Source organism: Osmia lignaria, chromosome 2 (assembly GCF_051020975.1).
Source record: "Osmia lignaria lignaria isolate PbOS001 chromosome 2, iyOsmLign1, whole genome shotgun sequence".
NCBI lineage: Eukaryota > Metazoa > Arthropoda > Insecta > Hymenoptera > Megachilidae > Osmia > Osmia lignaria.
In genome coordinates, this window is record NC_135033.1 from 12,959,333 (window position 1) to 12,968,395 (window position 9,063).

Sequence of the window (9,063 nt, forward strand, 5' to 3'; positions counted from 1 at the left end):
CTTACATTCTGAAGTATGACAAACTCACACATACAATTCACAATCTAAAGATCCACGGTTTAAATCCTTGGTTCCCAACATTTTTGGGTAGTTCCCCTTGTAAGTGCTATCAAATACTTATGGGATAAATTGAATTAAACAATTAGAAAATAAAATTTTAAGAATGTTTTAAATAAGAATGGTACTATATTAAATTTATTTATCACCTTCTTACAATATATTTCCCATTTTATCATGTAATTTGTAATCATGTAATAACTATATCTCAAAAAATATCAATCCTTAATTAACAATTATTATTATTATAATATAGCTTACATATGGCTTACATATGGTATAGTGTCCATTTCGTAGTAATATTTTCTGTAATATTCACAGTCTTCATTTCTCTCTTATTGTACAAGTATGGAAGTACATTTAACTCTCTTTGATAATGATATTTTTCTGATTAACTGTTCATTATAACTGGACGAAATGTAATCTGATTATGATTAGATGAAATCAGGTCAGTAATCTAGATTAATGAATAAGAGAGATGATCGAAGCTGTTGTAATCAAACAACATAATTAACTCAATCATCATTAATCACGGAATAATTACATTTTTGATTATGATTGAATTATTCATTTGAAAGTAATACTGATACTGTGAAGATTTTTGGAAATACATATCTATTTAATAATGAAAAAGAAATGAAGAAATAATTTCTTCACATTATGGAAACTAGCAAAAACTATTTTTTATATTTTTGATATAGGGGAATTAAGGGCAATATGAAATACTAGCGGATATCTTAATAAATGCAGTAAACTCTAGTTATATTGTCATGGATGAGATTGTTGGAGCCGAAAAATTGTTCATAAATTAAAAATTAGAATAGCTAAACAGCATTATGTAACACGTTGACCGTCACCCATATGTGGGACAAATTTCCATAGGAATTCATCGCTCATATTATTCTTTTCTTAGAAAGAAAAAATTCTTTTGCTTAGAGGATTTACTCTTTTGTGATTTACTAAGAAACATTTTATTTAATATCTATCACATTGGCCATTTTCCCTAGGCTTCAGAGAACCCTTAATATTTTAATGAATTATTCTTTCCTGTCGCATTAAAAAAATAAGAAAAAGATCGGGTTGTGCTGAATGAAATGCAACAAGAGTTTTTGATCGAAAAAAATTTTATTTCGACAACTGTCGCTCATAGCACATGATTTTTACCGTACGTGTGAGTGTGCCTCTCTTGACTTTTATTTTCTCTCGCTGGCGGTACGTAATCTGTTCCATTTATCAAGTATACGTTCAAAAAATGTGTAATCATGGAAATATAGGTACGCCTAGGTTTCTCTAAAAGGTTCACCTGTATGCGTGTTCTTTTTCTCGCTTCTCGCTTCTCGCTTCTCGCTTCTCGCTTCTCGCTTCTCGCTTCTCGCTTCTCGTTTCTCGTTTCTCGTAAAATAAAAGTAATATTTTTTTTTTTTCCCCGTTTAGTATTTTCTGCTATCGTGTTACCGCGCTGTAGACGGATTTCTCTTGTAACACTAAATTACACATTTGTACATCGTTAACATACCTTAAAAGTGGTTTTTCGTTCCATTCTCTCGTCACTATTTCATTCTCTTCTGCATACGCGCCACTCACTCCCTCGCTCTTCTTCGCAATGCTTTCTTTTCTTTGAGTTCACGTTAAACATTTACAAACTGTAAGATTTACGGCATTCCGTTTGCAGATTTACAATTCACACACACTGTGTATGTATACGTCACACACGGTTGTTTCGTGTTCTTCGCCGATTTTTTTTTTATTAAAGAGTCTTCCTAGTGTTACGGTTTCAAAGAATTCAATCTCTTTTTTCTAGATTCTCTGGCAGTTTTGTGTTTCTATGTTTTTAAAATTGACTTGAAACGTAGGAAGTTAATGATAAAAGTTGAGCTCCTTTAATAATAAAGTTGAAAAAAATTATTATAAAATAAAATCAATTTATGCATATTAAAATCAGTTTTAATCACCTTACTGTGGCACTTACAATTAGACTGTGGAGTAAGAGCTCTATAAATTGTTATATGTATATTTATTTAACAACAACAACAACAACAACAGCAACAACAATATTTAATAAAGGCTGTTACTCCGTGCTTAAAAGTTATGAAATCTTTTTTAGATGGAAATTAAGAATCTTTTAATTTTGTTTAGTTTCAGAAATGTAATAACTAATTTTATAAGAACCATTTACTTACAGATACATCTTTAAACTGGCAGAATCATTGTTTTAGCATTTAAAAAATGACTACCTATGTACGTATTCTTGAAAAGTTAATTATAAAACTTACAAAGTTTCAAATTTATATGCTATTTTAAAAAAATTTTCAAGAATTCGTTTTTAACCATCGCGCTAGCGAGACTCCTTAACTTCACTCTCGTCTTCGAACCCTTACTTTGAACCGTATATAGGGTATTTGTTATGCGCGAGAGGGCCGGATATGTAAGTAAGTACTCGTACTCTCGGGAAGCTAACCGTTAAGAGGGATCGAGGATGATGTAGAGTTCTAGAAACGAAATGCAACATAGCGGTTTGATCGGAACACATTGCGACCGAAGACCGTGAGTTCATCAATTTTTTTCCACTCTTCTTTCTAATTTCTCTGATATTTCTCAGTTAATTTGATTACACCATACCAATTTTCCTAATTCAGGAGACTCGATCAATCGAAAATAACCGATCACGCGATATCGTGGGCTGAACCGGTAACGTGAAAACGTTAAGGCACACAGCGACCAGCTCGTTTCTGGACCTCGATAAAAAAAAAAGAAGAAATATTTTACCTATTATTTTCAGTAGGTACGATTCGCAAAAAAAATAAGCAATAAACTGGAAGCGTGTCCTGTCGCGTTCTCTACCCTGTATCACGTATTATCGATCGTCTGGAATATATGATTCGATGGAACTAGTCAGTGGCATATTTCCTATATATATATATATATATTTTTTTTTTTTTTTCTTTCTACCTCATCACGAGTTCTAGGACGAACGAGTAAGAGAAAAGCAGCCGAGTCCGAACGATAGACGATAAACCAATCGGTAGCAATTGCAAGCACTGCACTGCATGCACTATCTCACCCTCGATCTCTCCCTGGTGCGCACATGTACATCGGGCACACATTCTCGAATGATTATTATCACGTATGTACGTTCACACGTATATTCAGGCACAGGGGGCTCTCAAGAGACACGTACGAACCGCCTGGGCAAATACGCATACACAACACAACACAACACAACACAACACGACACAACACACACGCATAGACACAGGCTGATAACTGACCGATATTCGAAATTGGCGTTTTGGCTTACCGCTTACCACCAAGTGTCTAGATCAACATACACAGACTCACTTACGTAAGACACTAACGCGAGGCATGAGCCGGTCAACCAATCGAAAGCTCCACGTTTCAGTGTTTGAGCAATAGTTTATATTCGCTTGCAATTGGCTTACGGGCTTCCTGTGCTTACTATACAGTCTTATGTAATTGATTCTATTGGCTCCGGATGATAAAAAAAAAAAAAAAAAGAGTAAGTAATAGAGATCGATCGATGACGGATACATTCTGGGATCGCGAGTTTCTCTTTGATGGATATGTAAACCGTCGATATGTATACGTATGATTATTCCTCGAACAGCGGAATCTGGATGAATCGAAACCAAAACTTAAATGTACAGGGCCAGTAAGATATAGCTATTACAAGCTATTATATCGGAAACTATCAGTTATCGATCTAATTCTTTTTTTTTAATTAATTAAATAGCTTTTATCAAAGTGGATAACATTTACTGGAACCATTTGTTGATATTCCTAATAGTTAACGATTAATGACAAAAGAAATGCTTTTTTTAATATATCATGTATTAGAGATACCGACTTACAAGCATTTTGCATTCGATTTTTTCTTGTAAGGGTATTTGAAGCACAATATAATGGAAATTCTATCTACCACAGATGAAGATATGAAAACTCGAATACAAAATGCTTGTCAGTCGGTGAATGCAACATTATGAACATTATGAACATTATGAAAAGAATAAATATATGTTCACAAGTAAATAACTGTCATTTACAATATTCTGTTTACTCTGACTCCATGGTAGGTATGTTAGAAAAATTTCTTCTACCATTTGATTGAAAAAAGGAATTAGGTGAAAAGCTGGTACAGTTTGGAAAATAATAGTTTGTAACGCGTTATCTGACCCCCAAGGAACGGTGTAAAATTTCTAATAAGATTAAATGAAATGATCCGCCGTCCAAGGGTTAGCGACACAGACACTGAAGGGCTTGAATTCCTCGATGACGTTCGAATCGATATCGAAATAGGCAGTGTAGTTACACGAATGTATTTTTCAACATTTTCTAGTCTCTAAAGTAAATCAATTGATCATCGAGAGAATTGTAACGGCGGATCCCGAGGTGTAGCCGACGTGATACGAGTATTTCACACTCTATCATTTCCGTGAATTTTCGTCTGAAACACGAACGTCAATAACTATCCGTTGCGACAATATCGGCTCGTGTGTCGCCCTCGTTCGTTATCCAAAATCTACCGATCGATTCTACGTGCTCGATCTTACTCGAATTTTTCGTTGAGTAATTTGTATTAAATTAAAAATGACACAGTGATTCTCGTACGATCGACACGGTCGTGCTCGCATCCGATCTAATCGTCTAATTACATTCACGAAATTGACTAGAAAATCCAAACAGGGCAATAGAAATCATTCTCACGGTATCATCGTTCTATCTACACATCCTTTGGAACATGCACTGCAGTCTTCGTGTTCGTTATATGTATTAAGATAAAACTCTTAATTTTTTTAAGTTATCCCTAATCTGTTTCTGTTACGTGTTCCATTCTCTCCCCCGTATTCTTAGCCATTGTAGAAAGTATTACCCGTCAACATTGTGCTGCGAGACCGGTGAACGACGACAATGGCTCCTTTCTCCCAGGGCGCATCATCGTTTCGGTCGTTAAGAACGTCGTATCTCCTTTCTACACGTCGGACACACGAAACGCCTTTGAAATAATCGCGTCGAACGTTACTTGACGTAGCAGGCGGAACGGCAATTCAGTTTTATCGATCAATCCTCGACGGAATCTTCGTTTTATGTGTTCCGTGGATTAGTCACGACGACACCTTCAACTATTTCATCGACCACCGTACGTAAATTTTGCGACAAGTGGACGTACGTTTCCACCATTCGTACATATATACATACATACATACATACATACATACATATATATAGAGTATATCTTGAACCGTTTCATCGATCACTCCCCTCCCACCTCACCCGTTCTATCTCTCTCTCTCTCTCTCATATACAATATGTATATATATATATATATATAATATGTTTATGTATACGCAATCCACGTGACAGGTCGACGTCCGTGTTCATCGATCAACGCGACGGATTCCTTGGAATTCAGTATTATTCAGAATCGTTCACTACCGCTCGTCCGGCACTGGACAGGACGTCGCTCAACAGTCGGTGTCGTCCTGGTGGCGTCTACGAAGCTCCAGGTAACGGTGCCGGGCGTCGCAGTAATGAAGCAGCGGTACCTAGACGTCGGTCCCAGTCCCTTCTTGATAGCCCTCGTCGGGAGAGCTACGCGTCGAACCAAGGACACGTTTCAGCGCGGATACAGGAGGTAAAACCGGCGCTCCCTTTTGCCAAACTCGTATCTGCTTCGCGCCAGGTGGAAACTGCTCAACTATAGGCGCCACTACAGCGAGGGTCTCCTTCGAAGGATACGTGCTCACTGGCACCGCTGTTCTGCACGTATCCCTCGCATCCCACAGGCAACCCGAATAAAGGATCTTGGCGTCGTCCACCACTTCCATGCGAGTGTAATCCGCTCCACCATACGGCGTAATGTCCTCAGCCGATCCGCGGTGTGTATCCCTGATCAGATCGGGATTGTCGATCGGCATCAACGACGTGGTCGACGAGAAACAACCGCTCGGCGCCACCATCACCGACGATTGTTGACTATGCTCGTCGAAATTTCTGATCGAAGCGTACTCATTCTCCGCCTGCAAGGACGCTTGCGGTCTTTGAACGTAGCTGAGATTTAAGGACACAGGTGGCTTCGAGTCCACACCGAACGACGTGGTTTCGATCTCCTCGTGCTTTCTACGGCTGGTAGACGTCGCGGATGGCGGGTTCTCGTTGTTACCCCCGGTGTTATCCGCCGATGCCCCTTCCGCAGGCACCGCTGATTTAACGTCCTTCAAAGGCATTTTCCGAAAACGAATGAACAGCACGAGAATGATGAGAAGGATGAAGAGAATCAAGACGACCAGAGCGGCGGATATTCCAGCAATTTGACCAGAACCGAGAGTCGACATGCCAGCGGTTCTCAGAGACACGTGAAGGGTGAAATTGGCCTCGACACTGCCCGCACGATTCTCAGCGACACAATAGAATTCGCTAGAGTCCGATTCCTGGGCGTTCGTCAGTACCAACGTGCTCCTCTTCCTGAACTGACCTTCCTCGAAGATCAAGATCTTCTGATAGCTACTGAACGCCGAATGGTTGGTCAGCAGTCTCCCATTCCAATACCACTTCACTTTAGCCGGTGGTATCGCGCTAACCCGACACACGATACTGGCATTTTCGCCTATCGTCGCCTCGGCGTATCGACTGGCTATCAAGAGGATCGGACGACAAGCAAAGTCGTCGATACCTAGATCGGTGAACGTACGGTTCAATAATTGTTTCGGTCCGTGGCAAATTGGTGCCTGAAGAGTAGGCAGGTTGTGCTTCACTAACCACATCTTCATCTCGCGTAGATGACAGTCGCATATCCATGGGTTGTCATGAAGTTCTATACTAGTGAGTTTGTTTAAAGGCTCGAAGGTGCCTGGATGAAGCGTCGACAACTGGTTGTTGTTCAGTTTCAAACTTTCCAGTAATTCTAAACCTCGGAAACCTTTCGGTTCGATCTCGATTAGCTGTGTGTTAGACAGATCCAGCTTGACCAAATTCGGTGTACTCTTGAAGGCGTGCGAGTGAACCCTCTTGAGAGGATTGTTGGCAAGTACCAGGTCCCTGAGAAACGGTGTATCCGTGAAACTGCCACTAGGGACTACGGTTAAGAGGTTATGACTTAGATCGAGCTCAACTAGATTCGTAAGGCCCGCCAGTGCTTCGCTATCGATTCGGTCGATACGGCACTCGCGTAGGTAGAGACGCTGTAGATTCGTCAACCGTACACGTACGAAGATGTTGCTCGGCAAGGTCCGAATGTCGTTGCCACTAGTGTCCAGTACTTGCGTCTCCGGATCGACCCACTCCGGTATGCTAGTCAGGGCACGATTTATACACTCGACCGTACGCTTCCCGCTCTTCCACTTGCAGGAACACTCGTCTGCGCACTTGTCGCTCGTTACGATGCCGAACAACGTCGTCGCGTAAAGTAAAAGTACCGAGATTTCCATGGCGAACTTGTTAATTTTATTGTCGATAGGTGGTCCTAGTTTCGGTAAACGCTATCCTCCCCGATTCTCTTCCTCGAGGACTAGCTTCACCAGACGCATCAATAAACTAGAAATCTTTTCCCTCTCCCAAGAAAATTCTTCTTCAACGAGCTTACGCCCATTTTTCCTGTTTATCTCCCAGATATCTTCCGTCACTCGTGCTCTTCCTCTTCCTCCTCCTCCTCCTCCCCCCCCCCCCTCCCTCCCACCCACCCTTCCTCGTATTCGATAAGACTGCCTCAACCTTCCTAACAAAGTTTATGCGAACCCTCTTCCCCGTATTGTTTTTATAATACACCACAACGAATTATGCACCACACTTAAAGGGTTCAGATTAAGCGGTCTCGGCTCGTCCATTCGTGAATCCTCCTGATTCGACTGGATAACCGAGCGAATATTCTTCAACTTTCCCCACTGATTCCCCGTCGCGGACCGGACTACTATTTTCGACGAACTCACGAATCGACGAAAACCTCCGGCGACTCTTTTCCTGCCTGACTTTTCCGTATTTGTCGGTACTTGTCACACGCGCGCGCGCACATTGAGATACACACGCACGTACGGGTAAGCATACACCACGAGCGTCCGTCGTTCTTACGTAAACCCGTTCGTCGATCAACGTGCACTTGCCGTGAAGAGAGCTTGTTCGAGAAACACCATGGAAGATAACACCCCGTTAGACGCACCACCGTAACCGACACCACGCACACCCGTCACGATAACCAAACTTTCTCCTTCTCACACTACGATGCCCGAGGCGTTGTCCGTACCAGGAGATCACCGTGTTTGTGTATATGTGTATCCGTCTATGTGCGTGCGTGCGCGCGCGCGTGTATGTGTGTGTGTATTTTTTCCTCTTTTTTCAATTATCACCGAACGCGCAAAACACTCGGACCGATAGCGCGGACGCTCGTCGTGAAATGAGAGACTATGAAAAGCCCGGCACTGAACCGATGAGATAGCCTCTGCTACCTTCTCTGTCTTTCTTTCGGTACGTCGTTGCACACTGCCAGGAGGGAAAACGCCGACGCGAAGTAGGGCGCACCCTTCTTCCACTCTGGCCAGACTATATACACAGGGTGTATACACCACCACCGTGATTCCGAGCACCCCTTACGGCGCCTTTCCTCTCCTCCAGCCTAATCCACCAGCATCCTTCACCCCCCTGGCGAGCCTGCTGTTCCCTGCGAATCCACCCCGTAACCCCCCCCCCCCCCCCCCCCCCCCCCCCCCGCCACTCCCAACCAGACAGCTCGTGCGCTTTCCACCAGCCAGCCAGCCAGCCAGCCAGCCAGCCAGTCGGGTAGGGGTCCTTTCCACTCCTACCCTCGCACCAACAACCCCACCTTCCTTCTGCCGTTTTCCACCCCTCTAAATGGATACACGGTGAGTGCGCGCGCTCGCAACCTACTACTTACTTGCTCGCCTCGGCTCCTCTTTCTCCAACCTATTCCACGTTTTCCTACAAAGTCTTCTGACCTCACTCCCATACTCTTCTCCCTCCGTCGCTCACTCCACTACTCTC

The 9,063-nt window shown here is 42.3% G+C and overlaps 1 protein-coding gene across 1 annotated transcript; it reads right to left on the reverse strand.

Moving 5' to 3' along the window:
* Positions 1–1,384: 1,384 nt before the first annotated feature.
* LOC117608724 (leucine-rich repeat, immunoglobulin-like domain and transmembrane domain-containing protein 2) lies at positions 1,385–7,724 on the reverse strand. Its single transcript, XM_034334253.2, has one exon. It carries the CDS (start codon positions 7,497–7,499, stop codon positions 5,619–5,621), a length of 1,881 nt encoding a protein of 626 aa, XP_034190144.1. The 5' UTR covers positions 7,500–7,724; the 3' UTR covers positions 1,385–5,618.
* Between the last annotated feature and the right edge of the window lie 1,339 nt (positions 7,725–9,063).

What these genes read in the sequence shown, in the direction of transcription:
- LOC117608724 (XM_034334253.2), bottom strand. Translation starts at nt 7,499, where the DNA reads ATGGAAATCTCGGTACTTTTACTTTACGCGACGACGTTGTTCGGCATC.